We start from the raw sequence: 25,626 nt of genomic DNA on the forward strand, positions 1-25,626 counted from the left end.
ACTCCTTGATTTATTTTCCTGATTTTTCCCTTTTGTCTGGCTTGTTGCCAGTCTGATGAATGATGCCAACTGCTCTCCAAATTGTCGATTCTCTTACCCTTGCACGATCCTTCCTGCACTTAGTTTGCTATGCTTGTTTAGTCACTCCTTCACAGCAGTTAGTGTTTAGCCAATGCCAAGCAGAGTTTGTAACGAGGTTACATTTCATGATCCTTCATAGCGGAATTAGCAGTTGAAAGTTCGATAGCCAGTCACTCGAGACACCAGGCCCCCGATGAGATTTATAATCCTCTGCAACGTTAGATAAGACCGATCCGGTTGCAGTGTCGGTTGTACTGGAGATCGGCGAGTCGGCGGGAATCCAGACCGACCGATGACGAAAGCGGGGTCGGCGTTAGGGATTCGGATAACACTGGAAGCTCCGACCTTGGGAGATGCAGCTATTTATCATTAAACCCCTCTCCTATGCTGTAACAATTTTTTTTTCTCCATCTACAACTTCAATCAACCTCTACAGCATCCACAATGGCCGCAAAGCTCACCCTCCAGTCGACGCAGAAGCTCCTCTCGGGCTACCAGATCCCGGTTCTCGGATATGGGGTACGTCATTCCTCCAAGGTCACGAAACAGAGAGGCTAACGCGACAACAGGTCTACCAGACGTACTTTCTTCATTCTTGACTCACGGAGTCTCACTAACAATCGGATAGTCCAACAGACGTCGCCGAGGAAGTCACCGTCGAAGCCCTGAAGCTCGGCTACAGACACGTACCGCACCCCGCACTGTCCGCCATCATCCATCCCATTCACCAAACTAACAACATCCTGGCTAGATCGATTCGGCCGCCGCGTACAAAAACGAAAAAGAAGTCAGCGCCGCAATCGGAAAAGCCGGTCTCGCGCGCTCCGACGTCTTCCTGACAACCAAGATCCCGCCCGGCGCCATGGGCTACGAGGCGTCGAAGCAGAGCATCGACGAGAGTCTGAAGAAGGCGAGCACGGATTATTTTGATTTGTAAGGGTCTCCACCTCACTTCCCCGCTCTCCGGGTTGATCGTGTGCGTGCGGATTACAAAGCAAGGATTCTTCATGCTTACGATAACGGTTGACGTAGGATCCTGATCCATGCCCCCTACGGCGGGAAGGAAGGACGGCTAGGCTCTTGGCGCGCGCTCGTCGAGGCGCAAAAGGCTGGAAAGACGCGGTCGATCGGCGTGTCGAATTATGGGATTCATCACCTGGAGGAGCTCGAGGGGTATATCAAGTCCGGCGGTGGCGGGAGTATCGACGTTGGGCAGTATGAGCTGCACCCCTGGCTTGGGCGAGCGGATTTGGTGTCCTGGTTGAGGAAGCGCGGGGTCGTTGTTGAGGCGTACTGTCCCCTTGTGAGGAATCAGCGCAGTGATGAGCCGGTTCTCCAGGAGCTGAGTAAGAAGCATGGCAAGACGCCGGCGCAGGTGTTGATTCGGTGGAGTTTGCAAAAGGTATGTCTCCTTGAGACATTTGCCAGAGACGTACTAATCAAGTAGGGATTCGTGCCGCTTCCGAAATCCGTCACGCCCTCGCGCATCAAGGAGAACGCCGAGGTCTTTGACTTTGAGTTGGACGAGGCCGACATGGCCAAGCTAACCACGGACAAATACGAGCCATGCGCATGGGATCCCACCGTCATGCAGGACTAATCAGACAAGCCGTCCGATCCACAGCATCCACAGTAATACCATTCCATAGCTCAGGCAGTAGTTAGATCTGGTATAAAATCCAAAACCCCCAACTTTCTAAGCAACCTCTCCAACCTCCCCTTTGCCTCATCGTCAATAGCAACAACATCCGAGCCCCCTTGCAAAACCTCCAGATACGCCGCGCCAATATCCCTGATCTTCGGAATAAGACTATACCCATTCGCCTCAAGGATCGGCTGCGGGAGATGATACAGCACCTCGAGTAGATCATTCACGATACTATGGTGCTCCTCTTCATGCTGGGGCTCGCGCTCTCGCTCACCCTTGGTCGCGAACTGCTGCAGGAGGTTCGATCGCACATATAGACTCGTGATGAAGATATTCGCGATTTGAATGTCATGTCCCCGCGTTGCGTTCTGTGGCCGTGACATTCCGCCGCGCCAGCGGAGTTCCGGTGGTAAGGAATCGATCGTGCTTCGGATTCGGGACAGGCCGGTCGATAGCACCTGCAAGGGAGGATAGTAGAAGCGGTCCGTTTGGCAGGTGTGCCAGGTGAGGAAGATTTGGAGAAGGTGCGTGAGGCCGGGGACGTAGCTGACTTTGTCGTCGTCTGCGCCCCGGGGAAGCAACTCGGAGGATGGAGTAGGAGTCGGAGGGGGATCGAGGTCGTGGTCTGTCAGCGGTCGAGGGAGCGAGTGGGAGATTGCAGTGTCGACGGCCAGGCGGCCCATGGGTTGGTAGCCGATCATATCGAGGGCACTGTCTGCTTGTCAGAGACACGCACACACACCACCCACGATCAAGGAGACGGGAAACACACATTTGACAAACAACAAGCAGACAATAGAGCCGCTTTAGCACCTCCTGGTCGGCCCCCTCCATCGCCTCAGCCCGAAAAGCCACCAACCACATCACACCCGTCATGCTCTCCCCCAGAACCCTCCAAATCCACGGATCGCTCATGTCTCCATACGCCGTCGCCGCAGTGCCCAGGTTATATTTCGCAATGCACCAATCAAGACAGTACGGCCCGTCGGACGGTAAAAGGTCATAGGTGACGATGAAGTGTTTGCACCGTTCGAGCGTGACAGGGTGGTATTCGGCAAAGGACTTTCGGCGCAGGGTGGCGCATGTGGCGGCGAGGATGCTGATGACGAGGCCGGTGAAGATGCGGGCAGAGGTCTTGTTTTTATGGGGTTGGTCTGCGGGGTGGGCGTGGGTGTGGGCGTGTACTCGGGCGAGAAAGGTCTTTCGATGCAGGATTGGGGCGAGCGGGTGGATGTGTGTGAACCAGTCGTTTAGCACGGTTTTGATGAGAGACAGAGGCGCGAGGAGGGCGAGGATGTCTGGTTCTGAGCTGGAGAAAGAAACGACTGGTTGAGAAGGGGGGTTTGGGGAGAGGGTCTGCGGAGGAGAGATTATCTGAGGGGGTGAGTTGGGTGGCTGGATGCTTTGGGGAGGTGAGATGTCAGGTGCGACGCTGTATGAGGTGTTGGATGGGATGGTCAATGGAGCGTTGGTTGGAATGTTCGATGTTGGAGAGATGGACCGTGAAGCTCCAGGTGTCTGACCTGCAGGCGACTGGACCGAGCCTGCCTGGCCAGCTTCAGCCGCGCGCACCGCATGTCTATCCTGTCAGCATGGCACATAATCGCCGATACATACGGCGCAAGGCGATTTACCGATTCGGAGGCCCCCGTTTCCTGCGTGGCCTGACATTCGTACACTCGATCCCCAAGAACCGACACCCGTCACAAACCTCAATCCCCTGGCTAAACCGGCATTTTACTCGTCGGCTGCGGCAAATATCGCAGGCGTTTTGGTTGCGGCTGTGCTTGACGCGGTGCATGGCAGCAGCGACAGAGACGGTTGGCACACCAGAGGGAACGCAAGGTGGATGTGGAGAAGTTTGGAGAAGAGAGTACGAATGGATTTGCTTCGCTTATATCTCGGTTTTGTAGACTGCACTAACCCCGGATTGAGACTCGGACCCCACATTCATGATTCAGAGCAGTGGATGGGTGGACATGCGCAAAAAAGGCATCGAATCAAGGCTTCTCCCCCCTCTCACCATGCTCGGCATGATACGAGACCGGCTGCTCCCCCTCACCCTTTGCAGACGAAATCTCCACCCCTCCAAGCCTCGCAGCCTCCCCATCAAAGAGCACCGCAATCTCCTCGAGCGTTGGCCCCCTCGTCTCCACAAAATAGAAGCAGATAACCACACACTCGACCACGAGAACAGCCACATAGACGAAATAAAACCGCCACTGCAAAGCCGCCAGCCCCAACGGGTTCACATACTGATTATAGATCCCCGCGAGCGCCGCGACGCACGTACACAGCGTTAGTCCCTTTGCGCGGATGTTGAAGGGAAGGATCTCGACCGTGTACGCAACCGTCAACCCGGGCCAGGCTGCGCCCGCCGCGCCGTAGAAGAGGAAGATCATTGCCAGGACTGCGCGGCCCGCGGGCGCAGACTCGGTCTTCTCGTAGACGGCCGAACAGGCCGTCCAGATGGAAAACGAGACGAGCATCCCCACGGCCGCGAACATGAAGAGGGTCTTGCGGCCGAAGCGGTCGACCAGAAAGGCCGCCGCGAGCGAGACGACGAGACACCAGATGGTCAGCCCGCCGTTGATCTTGGCCTGTTCGGTCGGGTTGCGGATCCCGATAGTATTCAGCACCTGGGAGAGGTAGTAGCTCACCAGCCCGTTTCCGCTGCATTGCGAGAAGATGGCCGTCAGGATGATGAGCAGGCACCGCTTGCGGTTCCCTCGCGTGCGGACCAGCTCCGCCCACCCCGTCGCGGCAGCCTCTTGTTCGAGGCGGAGCGTCTCGCGGATCTCGGCGAATTCCCATCGCACAAAGGCGTCGTTTTCGTCCCCGTTGCCGTGGTATTTCACGAGCACGTTCCGCGCTTGCTCCAGTTTCCCCTTGCTGATGAGCCATCGCGGGCTCTCGGGCAGGAGCCAGATGGCGGCCAGCTGGATGCCAGGCATGGCAGCCTGCAGCGCCGTCGGAATGCGCCACTGGAGATCCCCAGTTAGATTCTCGAGGGTTCCAAATGCAGACCACGCCGCGACAATCGCACCCAAGTACCAAAGCGTATTGTAGATCGTCGTGATCTTCCCGCGATGATCCGGGTGCGCGACCTCGGTGATGAGCAGCGGACACGCCCCGTTGCAGATCCCAGAGCCGATACCGACGAGGATGCGGCCGGCGAGGTACATCGGGTCTGGATTGTCGGTTGGTGGGAATGTCTGGATCAGTGCGCCGAGGACGATGATTGCGCAGCCGATGGCGGTTCCGATGCGGCGGCCGAGCCCGTCGCTGAGGTAGGGGGCCACGAGGAAGACGGCCAAGGTGCCGATTCCGGGGAGGGCGCCAAAGAGACCGAGGCGGCTGCCTTGGGGGTCGTCGAAGTCTGATGGGTTGGTGTCAGTGTGTGCTAGGATCAGAGGGTGCGGGAGGAGGAGGAGGAGTACACTCAGCCCAGGTATCCATCGTCTGCAAACCGTTGAGGAGACTGGCATCGTAGCCTAGACTAGTCGATGCGAGGAAGAGAATAATCATCAAGAGGTACAATTGCCGAAGGTTCCTCTGCTGCCACCAGGGAACCGTGCTGGGAGGCACACTGTGGGCAGGGGTATCATGCTGCATGACCTTTGCATTTACCATGATGAAGATATTCGCTTGTACGGTTGCGATGAAGCTATTCAGGTCTTTGGCAACCTTATATACCCACCTCGGTTAATTTTACTACGTGGTTACCCCAGATTGAACCCCGTGGGATAATAAGTGCCGGGCCCGCGTCGAGTCATGGTGGTCGTTTTGCTTGACTTGGAATATGCACTAGTGTTTGTTCTGGCGAGTTAGGAGTGTCAAATGTGCCAAGGAACAAAGAGGAGAAGCGAAGTTTATCAGAAGAAATTCCTAGCCAATTGATTGTTGGATTGTGGCGTTCTTAGCTTAGGGGGGCAGTCAGTGAGGTTTAAGCGGACTCCACGTTATTTCACCTGGTGATCATTTGAAATTATTTTCTAGAAAGCACGTACCTGGTATCTACGGACTTTATCCGAGTGCGGCTACTACTAATACTTCATAGGATTATCATTATGCCTAAAAAGTGAAAGAAACCGTGCAATAATACCTGCTATAAAACGGCCTGTCCTCGCCAGCGAGCCAACGAAACAACAATAATACAGCCTCCTCTCTAAACCTCTTCTCATCCACTCTCTCATTCCCTCTCATCTTCTATCCACAATGCCCCCTATACACCCACACCTCGCCGCCACCCCAACCGGCACCCGCCTAATAGTCAAGGGCAAGCCAACCCTCCTCCTCCCCGGCGAACTGCACAACTCCTCCCTCTCCTCGCCCAAATACATGTCCACCGTCTGGCCGGCCATGAAAGCCCACCACATCAACACGCTGCTGGGCGCCGTCACCTGGGAAATGATCGAGCCCGTCGAGGGCGTCTTTGATTTCTCCGCGCTCACGCAAATCATCCGCGATGCCCGCATCCACGGGATCCAGCTCGTCCTCCTCTGGTTCGGGAGCTACAAGAATGGACTCTCGACGTATGCCCCTGGATGGGTGAAGCGGGACCATGTGCGTTTTCCACGCGTGAGGGTCTGGGATCCAGAGCGGGGTGCGTATAAGAGTATCGAGATGATCTCTCCGCTCTGCGAGGAAGGCGCGAGGGCAGATGCGCGGGCGTTTACGAAGCTCATGGGCCATATCAAAGAGATGGACGAGCAGTTTGGGACCGTGGTCATGGTCCAGGTGGAGAATGAGACGGGGTTACTGGGTGACTCGCGCGACCGGTCGCCCAGGGCGCAGGAGGCGTTTGAGCGCGGTGTTCCGCTGGACCTGCTGCGCCATCTGTGCGAGCATGCGAATCTGCATCCGCGATTCACGGAGCGAGTTGCGTCGTCACGGCTGCCCGACCCAAGAATCCTTGCCGACGATGCTTCTGGGGGAGAACCTTACAGGTGGGAAACCATCTTCGGGACCGGCACTCGAGCCGACGAAGCGTTCATGGCACACCACATCTCGCGGTACGTCGAGACCGTGGCCGCGGCCGGAAAACGCGCCTACGCTCTCCCCATGTACACCAACACCTGGCTCAACTTTGACGACCCCAGCGCCCTCGACATGACCGGCTACCCGATCGTCGTGGGCGGCGGCGCCCGACCGGGTATCTACCCCTCTGGCGGACCGTGTCCCCACGTGTCTGATATCTGGCGGTTCAACGCCCCGTCGCTCGACTTTGTCGCGCCGGATCTGTACTTCCACGACTACGAGCGCGTGTGTGCCGATTATACGTTTCCCAGCTCGAATCCGCTGTTTATCCCGGAGCAGCGGCGGGATGCGCATGGGGCGCGGCGGGTCTGGGTCGCGTATGCAAGCTACGGCGCATTGGGGGCCGCGCCGTTTGGCGTCGATACCGGTGCCGAAGAGATTGGGCGAGAATACAAGCTTCTCGCGCAGACGAGCAAGTATCTCCTGGAGAGCACGGCAAACCAACGCATGGGCTTTTTCTTCGACCCCCTCCCTGAATCTGGCTCTCCAGGGGGGAAAGAGAAATGGACAAAGGCCTTTGGCACCATCGAAGTCATCATCGAGCGCGCCTTTGTGTTTGGGAAACCCGGGCCCGGAGCCGGAATGGTCATTCAGCTCGGCGACGCAGACTCATACCGCTTCCTCGTCGTTGGCCGTGGGTTCCAGGTACGGTTCCGCGGGTTGGAGGCAGGGGTCACGTTTACGGGCATTCTGGAGGCGCTGGAGAAGGAGGTTGCTTACCCTGAGGAGGGGGCTGGGAGCAACAGTGGGGAGATCGAGTTGCGGACGCTGCGCGTGTTGAACGGGGATGAGACGCGCAGTGGAGAGTTTCTCATCATGCCGAATGAAGAGCCGGACTATGGGGGGTTCCCTATTGCGGTGACGATTCCGGCGCGGACGTGTATTGCGGAGGTCGAGGCGTATACTATCTCTGAGGGGCATTAACTTGTGGCGATGGGGTGATCTTTGGTATGCATTGGTACGCAATGGTTGATTTTGTTTGGTATGTTACATGGTCCCTCAAATAAAATCCCTTCAAACGCCATAAAGATACAGCCAGTTAGTACTAGGACAGTCCATTCACTGTTTGCTCAGGAAGCCTCCCCATTCTCCCTCTCCTCACTCTTCTGACTCTTCTGACTCTTACCCTCCTCCTTTCTCGCAAACCTTGCAATCAACCTCGCCACATCCCCCGCCCTGTCCTCCGTAGGCATATGGCCCGCACCGGGAATCCACAGTCCCCTCGGCGCCCACTTGACCATGAGTTCCGGCGCAATCTCTCTTACAAGGACATTCTTGTAATCACGAACGAGCGGATCCTTGTCGCCGAAGATGACGGCGACTTCGAAGCCATGCGCCTGCTCTTTCGAGGACCAGAATTTGCGGACGAGTTCATCCTGCGCGGAGAGGCGTGCTTGGGTGTTTAGTGTGTCGAAGTGCGAGGGGCCACAGAGGCCTTCGGCGAGTTTCCAAACTTGGAGGTTGCGGGCGCGGTGGAGGATGACTCTTGGTAGGGAAGGCGTGATATGGCTAAAGCGTTCAATGGAGGATTTCGCAGAGCGGGGCAGGCCCTTGTAGGGCCCCGAGTAGGCTTCGGCGTCGGATTGCGAGATGGTGGGGGTTATGAAGCGGATGGCGGCGGATTCGGGGGTGTACCCCTTTAGCAGGCCTGTTGTGCAGTACCAGGCGCGGTTGAGCAGGCGGTAGTGCAGGGTTGCGTCGCTGAGACGCGGGGGGAAGAAGGTGTTGAGGAGGAAGACGCTCTCACAGGACGAGGTTGGGAGGCGGGGGAGGGTGCAGAGGGCGACGCAGCTGAGTTCGTATGTCAGTATCTATGATCCTCCTTGTATGGGCAGGCGGAGGTGACTTACCCGCCCCAATCATGGGCAGCAATAATCGCATCCTCGAGGTTCGTCGTCTCAAAGAAGTCCATGAGCGTGCGAACATGCAGTTCAAAACTAATCGCCTCTGGCTTCAGAATCTTATCACTTCTTCCATGGCCAAGCCAGTCAATCGCATAGACTTCATGTCCCTGCTCAAGCAGCGAGGGAAACACATTCCGCCACATATAACTCCAGCTCGGGTTTCCGTGCAGCAGCACAATTGGGCGATGCGTCTTCTTCCCGTCTTGCAGGATACTGCTGTAGCTGGGCTTGAGGTGGATGTAGCGGACAGTCGCTCCGCAGACGGTGAACGAGTGCGTATCGTTTGCGTATGGGACATTCTCCATCCATCCCCGGCTTTTTTCTGGGATGTGGAAGAGTTCGTCGGGTCTGAATTTGTAGGACCCGTTCAGCTGTGCATAAGCCAGCGAGTCCGACTGCGCTCTGTACGACTCGGCGCTCTCGACCAGCCGGTTCCAGCCATTCGGGGCAAAAAGTTGGGTTACATTTCGCAGAATCGATGGGATGAGAGTAAGCACAAGCTTACACAGATACAGCGGAAGAAGAATGGAAACGAGCAAGACGCGGCTGATGGTGAATGACAGGGCGAAAGATGTCAGATACCCTGTCAAGGTCATGACGGCGGTAGAGACGAGCTCAAGAATGCGGTCGGCAGTCTTGATGACTCGGTCCATGGTGATTTGGGCTTTGAAGAGGGGCATTTTGTGTTGTTGTTGATGGGATCGAGCTGGTGGCAGCGAAGAGGGCGTTATAAAGGACGGTTGCATTCATCATGACATCATCCAGGAACCCACTCTCGCTGGTTCATCGTCACGCAACAACTCCACTTGTTCATGCGAACACTTTAAGGTTGTATCCATCGTGGTCTCGATCAGGCCAAGGCTGGCACATCCCATGGATGCATTGCATAATCTGCATCGTTTGTTCCAGCCTTGTCTTCACATGGTCTTCACATGCTTATCAGGAGGCTATCCCCAACGCCATTGGGCCACCACAACCAGGGTTGGCTGCATAGTCATGTCAATCCAATCAACTGGCGGCTTGTAGCGCTGCCTAATCCATTGATAAACATGCACGCAAACATGCATAAGCGATGTTTGCGTGTTTGTCGGTGTGGTCTCGAAGCGGGGCATATATTATGACAGCTCCGATTCCCAGCGACACGATGAATTTCTCATTCAAACTCTTCAAGGATGCCAGAGCCAATACACGACCGACCGGGTAACTATCCAACACTCAGCCTTCCGTTTTCTTCTCTGAGATCCGAGTACGATGTTGTTGTGGTCGGATCAGGCTATGGTGCCGGTGTCGCTGCCAGCCGGATGGCGCGGGCAGGGAAGAGTGTCGCGGTGCTCGAACTAGGCTGGGAACGAAGACGTACGTACGTCCATTTTCTGATTCAATGCCTTCGAGAAGATTCATGATGGTGGTTAGCGGGCTCGCTCCCACACACACTCCGCCAGTGCATGCGGGAAGCCGCAATCTCGGGAGCACGAGCGACAAGTGGCCTCCTCGGAAAACTGCCACTATCTGGCGAGACGAAGCTGTTTCAACTTAAGCTGGGAGACGGACAGCATGCATTTTGCGCTCATGGTCAGTCTCAAACTCGCACTATGAGCAGAGCTGACCGAACTAGGACTCGGGGGAGGCTCACTCGTCAACTCGGGCGTGTTCCTCAAAGCGGCGGAAAGCACGTTCAGAATGAGTCCCTGGCCGGCAGAGATCAGGGATCATCCTAGCTCGATGAAAGAGTGTAAGCTGTGCTTATGAAGACCTTTGGATTCGTGGCTCACGAGACCAGATTATGGCCGGGCAGCTGACATGCTGCAGCCATCGCCATTCCCGGAGAGTCATCCTACGCCGAGAAAGCTGGATCATCTCGAGGAAGCGGCAAGATTACTGGGGCAGGAGAAGCACTTTTCCCGCGTTCCTCTAACTACGTTCTTCAAGCACGGACGAAATTCCACTGGCATCTCGATGCGCCCGAACAAGGGGTCTGGGCACGAGACTACAGGTCTCAATGACGGCTCAAAGAACTTAATCTCTGCCACATATTTGGCTGATGCCTGGAACTGGGGCGCGGAGATATTCTGTGGCTGTGAAGTGCGATTTGTCGAGAAAGCGGCAGATGGACACGGGTACATCGTGTACTTCGTTTAGCATGATAAGGGCAGGGCAGCTTTCAGCGAGACGGATAGACAGCTATTCTGGGTAAAAGCTATACATTTTGCCCGATGCATCTTAATCTTGGCCTAAAGTATATAGAATGAGTTTTGCTTCCTCGGGGCCAGTGCCATGGGGACGACGGAGATTCCCTGCGGTCCAAGAGGCACGGGCTCCCAGTATCTCGCCTGGTCGGGAGGAACATGTCAGGGAATGGAGATCTCCTACTGTTTGGTATGCACTAACATATCCTAAAGACGAAGCTAATACGCCCAGGGTACAACGGAGCGAAAGAAGTGAACAGCGTCGCTAGTGGCTCAGGAACGCCAGGACCGACCATAACCGGAATGATTGACAACCGTCAAGAGTCTTCAAGCAACCCCTTATCCGGCTATATCATCCAAGACGGGTGCGTTCCAGAGCCGTTGGCGCCGGTCTTGCAAATTATGCTGGCTGCACAGACTTTCCGAAACGAGCTGACATCATTCTTTTGGCATCCCTACCAACAAACCTGCAGGACTCTGGCGGCTTTCAAGTCCGCACTCAGGGGTCCGTATGCGGAGGGTGGAGCGATGCAGCGCACTGCTACATATCTCGTCATGGGTCATGATAGCAACGAGATTACTCTGTCGCTCAAGGATGATCGACCCCATCTACAGGCCGGAGCCGAAGGGCGATTACAGAACGCGACTCGCATTACTCAGGTTATAGAGCGGGTTACTAACCTCGTGGGTGGGGAGATGATGTTCTGCTATTTCAGTGGTTGGCTAGACTCTTACTCGTCGAATAATGGCTGACTTGTTATAGGTCGAACCCGAGAAGGGGTGTCTGTCCATATGTTGGGCGGTGCACACATGAGTCGGGATGGCACTGGCCGCGAGGGGGTGACGAACCATCTGGGTCGGGTCTTTACTGGGCACGGAAGCGATGTCCATGCCGGGCTCATCTGCTACGATGCGTCGGTGATACCAACATCTCTAGGTGAGTGACAGTTGCTAGATTGTAAAGGTTGTCTCACCTTGTACAGGAGTGAGCCCACTCGCCACTATAACGGCTCTCGCGGAGCGATCTCTGTTTCTTATTAGCAAGGAGTCTGGTTTTCACACAGATCTCACAACGCAAAATGGGACGCTAGACTATGACAGCACACCTAGGGTCCCACGGAGCCCGGTCCACTCGAAAGATGTCAGCGAGGAAACGGGCGCCTATGTGTCCACAGGCTGGCAGTCCACCGAGCTTCTGAGTGGGCACATTAGTGTACCATCGAAAGGAGATTTTGAAACAGGCGAAATTGAGGGGAATGGGTCGCAGTCGGCCATTGCGATGCTTTTGACAGTAGTTATTCAAAAGAGGACACGAGGTTCGTCCTTTGATCACCCGGCGAACCATCTAACATAAAGTAGGCCGAGGACCGAAGTACAAAGGAACATGCACCGGCACCGTATCCTGCCGCGCGATTTCACAGAGAACCACGAGAGTTAGTCGCGGGGAGCTCGAGTTCTTCGTACATGGGGAAGATGCTGCGGATGCAACAAGACTATTGTATCAACTAGACTTGGTCTCAGTGGAAGGGAATCAGTACAGGATAACAGGATACAAGACGATCGACCCCTCTGCAGCGGGGTCTGTCTCGAGGATGTGGAGGGCAACGACCATGGTCAACGTGCGGGTTGCCACAGATGAGGAAGGTGCCATCGGGGCTGGTGTTGTGAGAGTCGCTCCTTCCTCGTTTGTGAGGCAGATAACATCGTTCCGGCTTACGGCAGAGTTCAGCTTCACCACCGTGCGGGCCTTGTTGATATTCTTGCTCTACTTTGCGGCGCAGATCAGCCGCTTCTTCTTTCATCCTTTCATCCCCCATCGCACTAGGACTACGGCGACGCTGCCATATGCGCCTAAACGCCCGGCTACATGTGTGCGCATCCTAAAGTCCTCGGATGGCATTGAAGTCTCGATTGCGGTATACGATCCAACCTCGTCTCCAGATACAGTAGCCACCAGATGCCTGTTTCTCCCCGGTATCCTAGGAGTCCGTCCAGAGCACTCCATCTTCGCCCTTCCATATCAGCGATGCAACATGGTCGAGTACTTCACTAACCTTGGCCACCGCTGCTACATCCTTTCTCCCCGCTGGAGCTGCGATGAAAATGTCGCTACGGAATGCACAGTGTTCGATGCCCGGCTAGACATTGCAGCGGCGGTGCAACACATCTCACTCCACGAGTCGCCAAAGCCGTACGTGGTCGCTCACTGCCAGGGATCCGTTGCCTTGAATATGGTGCTGCTCGATGGTACACTTGACAGCACTCGACTTCTTGGTGTCTCTGCAAACTCCGTCTTCATGAACCAGGTCTTCGGGTACTGGAATTCCGTCAAGGCATATAGCCCTATCCTGATTCGGCTCTACGAGTGGTTAGACGGCCGATATTTCCCAATTGGACGTTCAGGACGTAAGAGTCTGCCCATCATGCTCTCCATGCGCTACTTGACTTCTATCCCATTCCCAAGCGTCGCGATCGCTGTCGCTCTGCGGCCTGTCACCGGACATCTTTCTCCTCTGGTTTGCTGTGGAACCACGAGAACCTAAACAGACACACCCACGATAACATCGATCGATTCTTCGCCGAAACTCCCACGAGACTCCTTGAGCATGTCACCCGCATGGGAACACATGGCGGATGCTTAGATAACGAGCTGCATCCCCTAATCACGGAGAAGAACCTCCTGCGCCTGAGAGGCCTGCCGATTCTGTTCATATCCGGTGCCGATAATGAAGTATTTAATCCCGAGACGACACTTCGAGACTATGAGCTTCTACGGAGGAGGTTCGGGGAGGAGATGTATCGCCGGTTTTTGGTCGAGGGGTATGGGCATCTTGATCCCATTGTCGGCAAGGCTGCTGATGAGGATGTTTACTGGCGGGTTTGGGAGCATTTTAAGTGGTGCTCAGAGCTTGCAGTAAGTGATAAAGTGGGGTTAGAACGGTCCGCGAATGATAGAGAGGTGGCTGGTGTGTAGTTGCGATCTTGAAATCTTTCGCGGGCACATGAAGGGCAGGCCGCACCAAGACAGTCTCAAAATATATACTTCATGAACCACCTGTCAAGAGGTTCGTCTATCGCAGCCAGGCGGATTACAGGGGCCTAGATGTAAGTCTCAGCACTAACAAGATAGTTGTTACTCCAACATTCATTCATTTGCGTGTTTCTCCTTGTCTTTAAGGGCAACAAAGTTTGGCGTCCACACATTTTATTGTAGGAATAAAGGAACTTTAAAAATTTGCTCTGGAATATAATGTCAAATTAAAACAATTATTCCAACAACATGGCCTGCTGGCCCAATGGCAAGGCGCTTGACTACGAATCAAGAGATTGCAGGTTCGATCCCTGCGTAGGTCATTTCTTTTTGCGTTTTCCAGTTTTTCCTGTTTCCACCACGGCTCCGGCTGGTGCGGAGTGGGTCGTGCCAGACTGCCAGGTGAGGAGAAGAATTTTCCCCTCCAAGCTGCACAAAAAGGGTCTGGGCCAGGGGCAGCCCCGGGTAAGAGTATGCATTAGATTCTGGGAGCATGACGCAGTGGGAGGAAAGAGCCTTTTTTTTTTCTTTTTTCTTTTTTTTTTTTTCCAAGGAAGTACACTTCAAAATTATTTAGTCCTATGCATTCTTTATCAATACCAAAGGAGGCGAGAGGAGTGATCTAGCGTTTCCTACCTCCGATGTACCGGTAAACATGATACTAGGGACGGCTCGCGAACGATAAAGTATTCTTTGATAAATATAGTCTATACCTGGCCCTCTTCATGGGCTTTGCCAATAACCACAACATACATCCTGGTATGAGGCTTCGTAGAGCACGCATATAGACGACTCGGCGACCCATCCTAGGATCCGACAACCTACGCAAGCGTCTTCTCCTGAACCTCCAGCACACTCTCCCTCCGACGTCCCTGCTCGACAAAAACCTTCTTCCACCGTCCACACACCAAATCGACGCAATTCTGCTTAACGCCCGCCCAGTTCTCGCGGACAATATCCATGGTGGGCCGTTCAAAGACGGCATCAATCTCCTCGAGCGTCTTGTCCTTGGTCTCGGGCATGAAGAAGATCTGGTAGATTTCGCCGACGAGCGCGATGCCGCCGTAGAAGCCCAGCGCGAGACCAGTCTTGCCCATTGCGTCTTGCATTGCGGTGAAGTTGTAGGTTACGATGAAGGACATGAGGAAGAGGAGGGCGTCGGAGGTTGTCATGCCGTAGCTGCGGAGGTAGGTTGGGTAGACTTCGGCGGGGACGACTGTTTATTTTCGTTAGTTATCGGTTCGATAAGGGTTTAGAAAGGAGGGGTGAGAGAGGATGGACATACCCCACGTCAAACAAGCATAAGACCCAAAGAACCCTTGATACATGATCAAGCCAGTCAAATACAGTCCCTCGACGGTAACAAGGTTCGTCTTCAGATCAACCTGGTAGCTCGCGCCAATGAGGACGAGACCAGCGAGGAACCCGGGGAGAGTAATGATGGCCCAGAAGCGACGGCCAAATTTCTCCATGAGGAAGATGGCCGGGATGGTACCGAGGAGAAGGGCGCCGCCGCCGACAAGAGACATGTAGTTTGCGTTTTCCTCGTCGAATCCGATCTGGTTCATCAATGTGCTCATGTAGTACATGATGGCGTTGATTCCGGTCATTTGGCCGAGGATGATCATTATGTTTGCATAGATGAGGGAGCGGCGGGCGCGGGGGACGCTAGAGACATGTTAGATTTCATTCATGGAGCAAAGGGAAACAGGGGAGGCGTACGTGAAAAAATCCATCCAAGGGAATCGCTTGTTCTGAGCGCCCTCGTGGACTTCGTTCTCTTCCTGGCGGACGGACGCCGTCATGACGAAGAACTCATCGCGAGACTCGGGAGTTTCGACACCACGAATGCGTTTCCAGACCTTGTACGCGTCGAGGGTCTTGCCTTTGTGGATGAGGAAGCGGGGACTCTCGGGGAGGAAGAGCATTCTAACGAGTCTATCAGTACAGGCCATCTTTGTCTCGTGGTGTGTAGACTTACCCGCCGAACATGATGGTGGAGAAGACGAGCGAAGATCCGAGGATGTACCGCCAGTTTCCCTCGACGCGCAGGAACATGGCGGAAACGGCATATCCGAGAACTTCACCGAGGGCAATGTTGAACTGGTAGAGCGAGACCAAGTTTCCACGAATTCGTCGCTCGACAGTCTCTGCGACGTAGACGGGGACAGTACCTCCCTCGAGACCGACACCAACACCGAGGATCACACGCGACGCAACAATCATACCTACCCTATTAGTTTCACACCCCTCTTAGCCAGTTCGCGGTGGACATACCATAGTTAATTGACCCAGCCTCCAGCGCCGCACCAATCGTGTACAGAATCAGGGAAATCATAATCGCCCACTTGCGCCCAAAGTACTCGTTACACGGCGACAAAATCAGGGCACCACCAACAGCACCAAGCGGCATCCCCGAGTTGACCAGACTGTTCTGCCGCGCATCGAGGTGCAGATCCTTGGGGAGGTACAGGTTCGCGCCGGAAATGGTACTCTGGTCGAGACCGGAGAGCAGACCACCCATACTCGCAAAGGCGACGAGGAGCCAGGTGAAGTGTCGCGGGTCGTTGAACTCGAGCTGGAAGAAGCCCTTTTTGAGCCCGCCGGCGGCTTCGAGTTGACGCTCCATGTCTTCGATGAAGGCGTCGGCTTCTTGGCCGCGTTCGCGAACGACCTCCAGGGCCTCGAGCTCGGTTTTTTCTTGGTCGGCCATGTTGGATGTATTCACAGGCACGACAGATGTGAGAGTAGCAAATGAAGTTCCTACCAGTTCACGGCCAGCGAGAAGATGGAGAGAAAATGCCGGGGAAGACAGGGAGAAAAAAAAGCCCACGGGGTGAAAAGAATGCGGCATTTTATGCCCTCACCCCATCCCCTCCCACCATGATCCAGACGGCCAGCCAAGTGTGTCATCGCATCCTGTGTCGGCCCACGTCGACCAGGGCAGATTCCCTGCGGCCCCAAAAGGGCGAAGCTCACTGGGCAAGAAAACAAGCAAATTGGGCTTCTTGGCTACACGCTTCGGACGGTCTTAACTGGATTAGTGAAAGCTTGGGGTGCTGGGCGAGGATCTTAACCGGATTCACGCGATGGCGAAAGTATGTAAGACTGGAGATTGTCCGTCGGACGTCGTCCGCCAGGAGAATTTGGTGGGTGCCCCAGTCGGTCTCCAGACTCGAGTCGAGCACATTCTGGAGGGCGGGGCCCCCTGCTTTGCCCGGTCCGTGGTTGGTCGAGCGATCCAACAATCCAACATTCTGGAAAGTTTCTACGAAGATCCAAAGGGGAAAATCCACGAGACGGTCGTCGATGCAAAAGGGACAAGATCACCCTCAATTTCTCGTGTTGCCAATGAAAGATGCGGCATCCCAGGCTGGTCTTTCTTATGCTCCGCAATCCCGTAATTCGGTCCGACGCCGAGGGGAGAGAATACGGAGAAATCCGGAGGCTTCGGCGGGGGGTTCGGGATGACCAACCAGAAAATTCTCGCATCGTGTGAGCAGCCAAGACGGGCCGGGGGCGGCCATTCGTTGAGGGTTCAGCCAACCAGGTCATCTGCCTTGTTTTGCAGGATTTTACATTGAGATAATCGGGATGCCGTGTCTCTCCTTCGATTCTCAGACGGTAATAGAGGTGGTTCAAGTGTCTTGTGGTATTTTGTGGTCTTGTCACAGCGGTAGTTAGGAATTGTAGCCATGGTTGATGCGCTTCGTGCTTGGAAAAAAAGTCGCGAGGACAGACTCCCAGCTTCACTCAGCCTTCACGGTGCCTGGCTTTCCCTGGCCTGGTCGCCGGCCGGCCCCATAGCGTGGGATACCAATTACCTCACCTGTTTCAACCAGACCGAAGTTCTTCCGGCGAAGCAACCACTAAGTCTGACCGCATGTTGACACATCTGCCTGATCTGGAGTTTCCCCCCACATGCACTGTTTTGTTTAGCTGGTCCGTCGTCGGTCCGATGCCATCATCGGCTTGATCCCTCATATCTTCGCCATATTCTCGCACTAGGGATCGACCAATGGTACAGAAGCTTTGCCGGAAGGTCTTGATTCTTGTCGCGGCATCCCGACTCCGTCCTTATGGAGTAATCGGACTGAATCCGTTTGGGGTCGGGCTTCAGGCTGCGTCGTCCACGTCATCGGGTGCCTTCCGGATTTCGAAATCCCCGGATTATTCCAGAATCCTCGTCGTACCACACGTAGCTGGCTCATGTAGCGACACCCTTCGGGGTTGCTTGATGCCCATCGGGCTCACCACATCCAATCATTCCCAACCGTCTCCGCAACGGAGCGATAATCCAGGAACCCAAAGTCCAACCCCCCTCAATTGCAGATTGGATCGTTTCTGGATGTACGAGGCCGGAGTCCCAGTGCGATTCTGCCCTCACCGGACCTATGTGCGGGCCATGATTTGGCTGCATGTCTTCTTTCGGTGAAAAGAGGTTGGACGCGGCGTGGCCAACGTCTGAGCCATCGACTTCGTTACCACTAAGGTCGTGTGCTTGCGCTCGGGCCCTTGGTTGTCTATCCCCCAGCAGCTCGCGGAGGTGGATTATTTCGAGAAGATCTTTCTTGTAGGGGCCTGCGATGATGATGCTTGTGCAATGTGATCGTCTAAGGATAGTACCGCATTTGGATCCCGGGGCTCGTATAGAGATGGGCCCATGATGTCGACGAGGATCAGGATGACTGAGGCGGCGAACATGAAGTCAACGACGTGCGGGAGGATCATGTCTTATTGTGTGTCAGAAAACTTGTGAGAAGGGAAGGTGTGAACTAAACCTGCTCAATACCATCAGTTCTGGTAGGGACTCGATGATCGTCAGAATCTTCTCTGCAGACTCGATGCACACATTTCAAGGCCAATGACTGCCTCAGACAAATGAAGCGTGGATTGCTCGTCGGAAAGCTTCTTTTCGAGGAGGAAGGAGGTAATTGGTCTTATCGCGAGGATCGTAATCTAACATATAGCGATTAGTGGAGCGCAAAAAATGTGAATGTTTTACGAAGCGTACCTGATGTAGCAAATATAGGTTTGCGGCTGTACAAGAGATAACAGGGTCAGACCCGTGTGAGTGCAGGTCAGTCTTCACACAGACGTTTAACCTCGGCGCGGTCTCCACCTGTTTATGCAGGACGGACTGAATTGCGGTAATAAACTTGCAACCCAGTGACCGCTGTGAGCCATGGCCCTAGACCACTGTACGGATTGTAGGTCAGCTTAGCCGACCCCCAACTAGAAAGTCGCCAACCTACGATTCAAAAAAATGCCCTAGCTAAGACATGATATCTACATGAAAAGCCATCGAGCGATCGTCCTAGCATGCACTCAGGTTTAGGGAGGGAGGGATATATCCCCATCCGATATTGCGGGGACTACTAGTCTCCGGTCGATCACGTGGGTTGACCACCATAGTCTTGAGCGGTGCTCGAACTCCTCTCGAGTATTGCGCCGATTATCCCATCTTCTCTCGAGTCCGTGTGCGACACAGATTCGCACGGCTAAGCCGATCTGTAATCGGTTAGGTGTTAGTGATAACACTGGGAGATTTCAATAGTAGGTACGCACGTATTGATACACCACTGGCAGCTGCAGCAATCAGTAAGGGATAGGAACTGTCATGTCTGAGTACTTACGCATTGAGAGCCTTCTTTCTTTTGGTGATTCCGGTATTGGATCTTCTATCCATTCTTGATCGATGATGTCGTGCACGAGAGGATTGTTGACGGAGTGTGTCTCGCGATGCGTCAGTAGCCGCTTACTAAGTCTCTCTCTGGCTTCGTACAGGGCAGAAGATATAAGAGTTTTCCTTTGCTAGGTACTTTGCAACATATGTTAAAACAGTTGGTTAGATACCTAAGATTGCAGATTCCAGATATGCTGATAATACTGGGAAATTGGTAACATAAAATTGCGTATTGTATCTCATGTCTCTGCTCATGCGAGAAGTATACATGCACTCGCTATTCCATAGGCATCTCATGTCGCCTACTTGTTCTCCTATATACACAGTACTTCCAACCAGCTCAAAGAATCCTCAAGCTCCACCCCTTGGTCAGCGGCACATCAACATGAAGCACCAGCTTCTTGGTCTCCTCCTCATACTCATACTCCACCCCACGCTTCCTCAACCCCTTCGGCTCCTCCTCAACCCCCAGAACAGTAATAACCTCAATCCCAACCCCGGCCTCATACTCAAAGCTCCCACTCATCCTCAGCACACCCCGTCGATACACAAAATCAATCTCACTGACGGCCTCCTGAACATACGACACCCCATCATCAAGATACAACTCGCCCTTCGCACTGCCGTCAAGCCCCGTCGCAACGACGAGATTGAATCCCTTCTGTCTAAGCGCAGTCGTCGTATTCGCGCTCTCCACACGCAGTGGATAGATGATTCCACCCTTGTAGTGCACCGTGATATCGGTGTAGTCGACTTCCGTGGTGATGTACTCGCCACGTCCGCGGACGGGAGCACCGGTGCCGAATTCGTAGAAGATGTCGTTAGGGAGGTAGTATGTGAGGCTCGTGCTGTTTTCCTCTGTTACGGGGGAGACGAGGATGCCGTCGCCGTAGAAGAATTGCATGTCGATTGGGTATGTGTTGGCGTCGCTGGGGTAGTTGAAGAACAGCGGGTTCAGGGTCGGTGTGCCGGTTTGGTTTTGCTTGTAGATTGAGGTGTAGATGTAGTCGACTAAACATTATTTTGTTAGAACACAGAGGATAGATGGAGGGAAAGATTAGGGCAGCATACGCAGCTGGTACCGAATGGCAAGTCCATTCCTCGCCGCTTGAGCGGTAGTCGGCCAGCGGTAAAACTCCTGCGGATTGGCAAAGATCTCGGCGTGGTTGCGGAAGAAGGTGTAGAAGGAGCCGAGGGTTGCCCAGCGTGCACAGAGGGTCTCCGTGACATTGCCTCCGAACCCGCAGACGTCCGCACCGACGACGGGGATCTGGTAGAGCGATGCGAACTGCAGGATCTGGCTGATGGACTGGCGGTACCAGGGCCAGCCGGAGACGTTGTCTATGGAAGAATTAGCATCGTACATATTGATTAAATGTGCAACTTTGGAAGGGGTGCTGCTTACCACCCAGCCAATGCGAAACATCCTTTCCGGATCCAGCAAATGTACTCCGCGTAATAACCAGCGCGCGCTCATCAGGTCTCCTCTCCCGCATAGCATTATACGACCTGGTCGACATCATCGCGCCGTACAGGTTATGCGTGTCATACTGGATATACCCACCACTCTGCACGATATCGGTATCGGCCGTGCTATCCGCAAGCGTGGGACCAGCTCCGTTCTGGATCATGTAAGGGGGGCGAATAAACTCGCGGTTAGGAAGACCCTTGCACTCGTTGGGACCGCAGCCGGACCCGGTGCGTCGGCCGTGTTGCCAGCCTGCGCCAGGGTGGACGAAGTTGCCCTGGTTGTGGCTGTGGTGGGCAGAGCGCCAGCGGCCGGCGCCGCGAGTTCGACGGGCGAGGGAGCGGGTGGAGTGCTGGACAGTAGTAGTAGATACTGCTTCGCGCTTCTCGTTTGTTTGCCCGGAGGCAAATTTTGGCTGGAGACTGTCTGGGAACCCTGGAATCGGGGCATCGGGTCCATCCCTGACGGGAGGCGCCTCTGGTGGGTCTCCGTCCACTTCAGCGAAGTTCTCCGGGGTAGTGTTGTTACCGGGGTAAGGGCGGTTGTAGAAGTTTGCAGGCTCGTTCATATCAATCCAGAGCGCATCGATATCGGGGCCGTTCTCTCCATTGAAGAAGTCGGCGAACTGCTCGTTCCAGTACTCCTGCGAGTTCGGGTGGAACCAATCGGGGAAGTAACTTGGGCCAGCCCAGACGACGCCCTGGTACACAGAGCCATTCTTTTCGGTCATGAAGGTGCCATATTCGAGACCCTTGTCAAGCGCCGGGTTCGACTCCTTGTAGTATACGGCGGGATCGACCATGACGATGTAATGCTGGTCCCTCGCATGGACTGTATCCACGAGGTCCTTGTACAAATTTGCCGGGAAGCGCTCGGGATCAATGGTAAAGATGCGTCTCCGGTCCATGTAGTCAATATCAGTCCAGATGGTTTCGAGCGGGATATCGTGAGTCGAGTAGTTCGCCGTGACGGCCGCAACCTCATAGACATCCCGGTAACCGTACTTGCACTGGTGGAATCCAAGTCCCCAGTACGGCGTCATGAGTGGAAGCTGGGTGATCTCCGCGTACTGCATAGCGACATCGCGCGGCGAGGGGCCGGCCATGAAGTAAAAGTCGAGGACTCCGCCGATGATGTTGTACTCGAGGAACTGGGCGCCCTTGTCGTCCTTATCGATGAAGACGTCCATGCCGTTGGAGTTGAGAAGAAAGACTCCGTGTGTGGCGTTGCCTCTGTGGTCAAAGTAGATCGGGTGCGCGCCGTAGAGGTTTTCACCCTGGGGTGTGCCGTAAGCGTCGCGGGTGTAGATGGTCCGGGTGTAGTTGGTTGTGTTCAGCATGAAGGCGTCGCTGTGCTCCCCAAGTCCGTAGAGGTGAGGGTTTAGGGGGAGTTGCGTTCTGAGGTAGACATATTGGCTCTCGAAGACCAGCTGGCTGCCGGTGGTATCGAAGAGAATCTCTCCGGTATCAGTACGAGACACAGAGAACGAAAACGGATCGGCGTTGAAGTGGAATTTGAGCTTTGAGTGCTTGGGCGAGCACCACTGGCCAAATCCAGGGCGGGGGAAGACACTGTCGGGAACTTGGTAGACCGTGTTATTGGTGTCGAGAATCTTGACGTGCAGGCGGCTGTCGGTCTGGTACTCGACTTCCAGCTTCAAGTCGGGCAAGTCAGTGCCGTAGACATTGCAGGCCGGTCCAGAGAGAGACAGATGTGCATAGAACCCCGACTTGGTCTCCCAGTGCTTCGTAGCCTTGTATCCGGGACATTCGGAGAGGTCCTTGACGTATAGATCATTACCCGGGTCGTCGAGGGGGTCGACGCCTGCCTGGCTCTGTGCAAAGACAGAGCCGCTGAGGGCCGCTGCCGAAGTGAGCAGTTTCTTCAGAAACATCCTGGCTTGCGATGCTTGAGGAAGTCACATTGCCGCCATGTTCCGTGCCCTTATATAGTCCATGTGTACCCCATCGCCAAGAGCGATTAAAAGGCCAATGCGGGGATCGCAATTCGAATAACAGCCAAGAACCCCAGTTTTCGACCCCGGAAAGGGCACTGATCTTCGCCATGCCCGATAAATGGCCGAGCAGATGCAACCTCGCCAGAGGACCGTGTGCAAGATTAACGACGATCATTTGTTTGTCCCCGGCAAAACCCCGTGACTGGCTCCAGCAGACGGACTCTGGTTGGCTAGCATGCGGGGTTGATGCACAATGTCAATTTGTTTACTTGAGCATGTCGGGCCGACATCAGCTTCAAGGGCAATGATCGTCGCACAAAAACCAGTCACTTGTACTTCGGAGTAACTCCAATGGCCCGGTTTATGACTCGGGTGCTCGCACTCCGCACTGCCGGCATAGCTGCACCTGTATCACGGATATGATATTATCAGAAGTGGCACCAAGGAGGAGACTGTATATAGACGAACTCACATAAACGGTAGGTGACCCGAGAATAAGCACCCCATTGACCGGCTTGGTCCGCCGGCTCATTGCTTGTTCTGGTCTAGATCTAGAGTATACATCGTCACAATGCATATCTACATGTCACGTCTCCTCACAAAATCGGGGCAGATTTGACCCGGGCCTCTCCATCTCAGTCCCGAGCGACGGCCTCGGCAACTCAAACGTCTCGCGGGCCCGCCCGTATTGCATTCCGCCGAGCTGTACCAATGGTCTAAGCACAGCCAGATCAAGCTCATCTTGAGTCTCATTAATTGAGTCCAATTCCCGCCCAGAACATCATCGCCTGGATGATTGCCAATGCACCGAATGCTTTCTTGTTCTTTCCATGGCCGTAGCCAAGCTCGTTCATTTCGAGTAGCTTGCCGTCGAGTGAAAACACGGCATCCTTGACTCGGCCCCGCCGAACAGTTGCCGACGGCGCCGCTCCGAGAAGAGGCCCCATTCGGACTCATCAGCTGGGATATCTAGCGACGTCCCATTCGCAGCTTCGATAAAGTGCGCGGAGACGATATTGATAACTCACTCTCCTGTCTCAACCAGGTTCTTCTGGGTATCCTTCGGACGACTCGGTCTCGCAGAGAACCCAATGATGAGTGCCGGCGGATCATGGTCAACAAACCTGAAATTGCTAAACGGTGCGAGACTGCGCGACCCGTCCTTTGATACAGTGCCCACGAAGCTTATCCGTCGCGAAATAGCGGAGATGACAGTCTGTGGTTGGATATCATCGGTCTATGGGGGTGGTATGGATCGATTTTGATATCTTCGTGTTTCGAGGATGTTGAAGCGCCATCTCTGTATTTCCATCTCGGATTTGGGGGTTTTGCGTATGTTATCGGCTTGTTCGAGTTGAAGTCTGCGCGCGATGGTTAGATTTTTAACCAAGTCAGCCTACTTAGGTTTTAGTTCGAAGGGGGCTTTTGTGCCCATTGTTCGCCGGTAGAAGGTTGTTCTTGGGGCGTAGAGGCGGCATATGAGGGTCGGACGCATGGTGCAAGCGTACTCGACTATGGAGCGGTTATTTTGGGGAGCAGATCTCTTATCACACCTGGTGGCGCACTTCTGCTGTGGGCGTCGGGATTGCATCCCACGGACCCAAGCGGTTTCATCGGGAAACATCCTTTGGCATCTCCGATTCTCTCAGACAACTGAAGCGGATCCGGCATCGGCGCAATGTGATAGTATAGCTGTGCCTGAAAAGAATCGGAATGCACGAAGACGTATAATTGCTGGTCAGCGACCTGAGGTTGAGCCAGAACATAGCGGTAAACGGATGTATATATCGCGCCTTACCGAGATGAGATCGGGCGGACATATGTCGGTGCTTTGGAGTAGGGTAGCGGCGTACTCAGAGCATGGCTGCATAAATAACGGAAAGATAGGAAAGATATTCCGCCAGTTGCGGATCCTCTCTGACGGAAAGTTCGCTTTTGAATGTTCAGCTTCCCATCTCCTGTAACTCAATTCCTGGTTCTGGATATATCGTATGCGATATGGTGAGCCATTTTCTTCGCCTGATTGTTCGATAGATACCCACAGCCCGAGCAAAACGAAGCCTCTTGCACCGGCCCAGGGTGTTGTCCTCGATCACAACTTTTATGACGGAGAAGAGCTATCCTCGTAAGTGAAATTGCGGACCATATGATAAGATCATAACAGCTGATACCCCATTAGCAGTCGGACACTATGTAAGAACAAGGGGCACCAGTTACACACCATCCTAACAAACACCAGCCCCAAGCCTTCCGCGCAAAGGGGCACGCCTGGATTTCTGGCCAGATCGCTGCAGACGCCGACGGAAACCTAATCAACAGGTCAATGACCGAGCAAGCGCATCAAATCTGCAAGAACACAGGCGAGATTCTGCAGGCTGCGGGGTCTAGCTTGGAACAGACGGTTAAGGTAAATGTGCTTGTGACTGAATTCTCTAAGTTGACCGAGTGATGCAGTGTACAAAACGTACTTTCCGCATAAACCCCCGCGGTCGGCGGCGGAGGTGTCGAGGTTGCCGCTGGATGTGGAGGTCATGATGGAGGTTGTTGCCTTGGTGAAAGAAGAAGCAGAGACGAAGCTTTGATTGTTGCGGGCATATCTCTGATGGAGGTTTCGTGATCGGGTAA

The 25,626-nt window shown here is 54.4% G+C and overlaps 11 protein-coding genes and 1 non-coding gene across 12 annotated transcripts; 7 read left to right on the forward strand and 5 right to left on the reverse strand.

Moving 5' to 3' along the window:
- Nucleotides 1-329: 329 nt before the first annotated feature.
- BJX68DRAFT_224335 (aldo/keto reductase) lies at nucleotides 330-1,869 on the forward strand. The gene is made up of 6 exons (XM_071038252.1): nucleotides 330-600; nucleotides 651-661; nucleotides 710-767; nucleotides 833-1,014; nucleotides 1,114-1,483; nucleotides 1,529-1,869. The coding sequence occupies exons 1-6, from the start codon at nucleotides 526-528 to the stop codon at nucleotides 1,679-1,681; spliced, it is 849 nt and encodes a 282-aa protein (XP_070904830.1). The 5' UTR covers nucleotides 330-525; the 3' UTR covers nucleotides 1,682-1,869.
- Nucleotides 1,732-3,530, reverse strand: BJX68DRAFT_261109 (uncharacterized protein; the record flags this gene model as incomplete). Its single annotated transcript, XM_071044087.1, has 3 exons — nucleotides 1,732-2,440; nucleotides 2,502-3,308; nucleotides 3,364-3,530. The coding sequence occupies 3 exons, from the start codon at nucleotides 3,528-3,530 to the stop codon at nucleotides 1,732-1,734; spliced, it is 1,683 nt and encodes a 560-aa protein (XP_070904831.1).
- Nucleotides 3,531-3,729: 199 nt separating this feature from the next.
- BJX68DRAFT_275538 (sugar porter family MFS transporter) lies at nucleotides 3,730-5,600 on the reverse strand (the record flags this gene model as incomplete). Its single annotated transcript, XM_071047870.1, has 2 exons — nucleotides 5,170-5,600; nucleotides 3,730-5,108 (listed from the first exon to the last, which is right to left on the reverse strand). Exons 1-2 carry the CDS (start codon nucleotides 5,360-5,362, stop codon nucleotides 3,730-3,732), a joined length of 1,572 nt encoding a protein of 523 aa, XP_070904832.1. The 5' UTR covers nucleotides 5,363-5,600.
- A 347-nt stretch (nucleotides 5,601-5,947) lies between these two features.
- Nucleotides 5,948-7,886, forward strand: BJX68DRAFT_275541 (glycoside hydrolase superfamily; the record flags this gene model as incomplete). Its single annotated transcript, XM_071047871.1, has 1 exon — nucleotides 5,948-7,886. The coding sequence occupies one exon, from the start codon at nucleotides 5,948-5,950 to the stop codon at nucleotides 7,691-7,693; it is 1,746 nt and encodes a 581-aa protein (XP_070904833.1). The 3' UTR covers nucleotides 7,694-7,886.
- BJX68DRAFT_224341 (haloalkane dehalogenase family protein) lies at nucleotides 7,706-9,436 on the reverse strand. The gene is made up of 2 exons (XM_071038253.1): nucleotides 8,620-9,436; nucleotides 7,706-8,560 (listed from the first exon to the last, which is right to left on the reverse strand). Exons 1-2 carry the CDS (start codon nucleotides 9,417-9,419, stop codon nucleotides 7,840-7,842), a joined length of 1,521 nt encoding a protein of 506 aa, XP_070904834.1. The 5' UTR covers nucleotides 9,420-9,436; the 3' UTR covers nucleotides 7,706-7,839.
- Nucleotides 9,437-9,845: 409 nt separating this feature from the next.
- On the forward strand, nucleotides 9,846-13,811 carry BJX68DRAFT_275549 (FAD/NAD(P)-binding domain-containing protein; the record flags this gene model as incomplete). The annotated part of the gene is made up of 12 exons (XM_071047872.1): nucleotides 9,846-10,029; nucleotides 10,087-10,245; nucleotides 10,289-10,405; nucleotides 10,454-10,799; nucleotides 10,839-10,863; nucleotides 10,918-10,972; nucleotides 11,092-11,577; nucleotides 11,623-11,796; nucleotides 11,843-12,175; nucleotides 12,219-13,186; nucleotides 13,273-13,757; nucleotides 13,787-13,811. 12 exons carry the CDS (start codon nucleotides 9,846-9,848, stop codon nucleotides 13,809-13,811), a joined length of 3,357 nt encoding a protein of 1,118 aa, XP_070904835.1.
- A 330-nt stretch (nucleotides 13,812-14,141) lies between these two features.
- On the forward strand, nucleotides 14,142-14,213 carry BJX68DRAFT_t12. Its single transcript has one exon. It is a non-coding gene; the product is annotated as a tRNA-Arg (tRNA).
- A 498-nt stretch (nucleotides 14,214-14,711) lies between these two features.
- Nucleotides 14,712-16,603, reverse strand: BJX68DRAFT_261115 (putative MFS sugar transporter; the record flags this gene model as incomplete). Its single annotated transcript, XM_071044088.1, has 5 exons — nucleotides 14,712-15,106; nucleotides 15,176-15,558; nucleotides 15,613-15,819; nucleotides 15,872-16,118; nucleotides 16,168-16,603. 5 exons carry the CDS (start codon nucleotides 16,601-16,603, stop codon nucleotides 14,712-14,714), a joined length of 1,668 nt encoding a protein of 555 aa, XP_070904836.1.
- BJX68DRAFT_78583 (uncharacterized protein) lies at nucleotides 16,411-17,635 on the forward strand. The gene has a single exon (XM_071049762.1). It carries the CDS (start codon nucleotides 16,645-16,647, stop codon nucleotides 17,359-17,361), a length of 717 nt encoding a protein of 238 aa, XP_070904837.1. The 5' UTR covers nucleotides 16,411-16,644; the 3' UTR covers nucleotides 17,362-17,635.
- Nucleotides 17,636-18,383, forward strand: BJX68DRAFT_78584 (uncharacterized protein). The gene has a single exon (XM_071049763.1). The coding sequence runs from the start codon at nucleotides 17,909-17,911 to the stop codon at nucleotides 18,323-18,325; it is 417 nt and encodes a 138-aa protein (XP_070904838.1). The 5' UTR covers nucleotides 17,636-17,908; the 3' UTR covers nucleotides 18,326-18,383.
- Nucleotides 18,384-19,848: 1,465 nt separating this feature from the next.
- Nucleotides 19,849-22,938, reverse strand: BJX68DRAFT_275550 (glycosyl hydrolases family 31-domain-containing protein; the record flags this gene model as incomplete). The annotated part of the gene is made up of 3 exons (XM_071047873.1): nucleotides 19,849-20,587; nucleotides 20,648-20,917; nucleotides 20,982-22,938. The coding sequence occupies 3 exons, from the start codon at nucleotides 22,936-22,938 to the stop codon at nucleotides 19,917-19,919; spliced, it is 2,898 nt and encodes a 965-aa protein (XP_070904839.1). The 3' UTR covers nucleotides 19,849-19,916.
- Nucleotides 22,939-25,104: 2,166 nt separating this feature from the next.
- BJX68DRAFT_261117 (RidA family protein) lies at nucleotides 25,105-25,450 on the forward strand (the record flags this gene model as incomplete). The annotated part of the gene is made up of 3 exons (XM_071044089.1): nucleotides 25,105-25,126; nucleotides 25,181-25,194; nucleotides 25,241-25,450. 3 exons carry the CDS (start codon nucleotides 25,105-25,107, stop codon nucleotides 25,448-25,450), a joined length of 246 nt encoding a protein of 81 aa, XP_070904840.1.
- Between the last annotated feature and the right edge of the window lie 176 nt (nucleotides 25,451-25,626).

The sequence above is a fragment of the Aspergillus pseudodeflectus genome (genome assembly GCF_044049435.1).
Source record: "Aspergillus pseudodeflectus strain CBS 756.74 chromosome Unknown BJX68scaffold_2, whole genome shotgun sequence".
NCBI lineage: Eukaryota > Fungi > Ascomycota > Eurotiomycetes > Eurotiales > Aspergillaceae > Aspergillus > Aspergillus pseudodeflectus.

Coding starts and splice junctions, on each gene's coding strand:
- BJX68DRAFT_224335 (XM_071038252.1), top strand. CDS start 526: ATGGCCGCAAAGCTCACCCTCCAGTCGACGCAGAAGCTCCTCTCGGGC. Junction 768..832: donor TGAAGCTCGGCTACAGACAC/GTACCGCACCCC, acceptor CATCCTGGCTAG/ATCGATTCGGCCGCCGCGTA. Junction 1,484..1,528: donor TTCGGTGGAGTTTGCAAAAG/GTATGTCTCCTT, acceptor CTAATCAAGTAG/GGATTCGTGCCGCTTCCGAA.
- BJX68DRAFT_224341 (XM_071038253.1), bottom strand. CDS start 9,419: ATGCAACCGTCCTTTATAACGCCCTCTTCGCTGCCACCAGCTCGATCC. Junction 8,561..8,619: donor GCTGCCCATGATTGGGGCGG/GTAAGTCACCTC, acceptor ATACGAACTCAG/CTGCGTCGCCCTCTGCACCC.
- BJX68DRAFT_78583 (XM_071049762.1), top strand. CDS start 16,645: ATGAAGTTCCTACCAGTTCACGGCCAGCGAGAAGATGGAGAGAAAATG.
- BJX68DRAFT_78584 (XM_071049763.1), top strand. CDS start 17,909: ATGGTACAGAAGCTTTGCCGGAAGGTCTTGATTCTTGTCGCGGCATCC.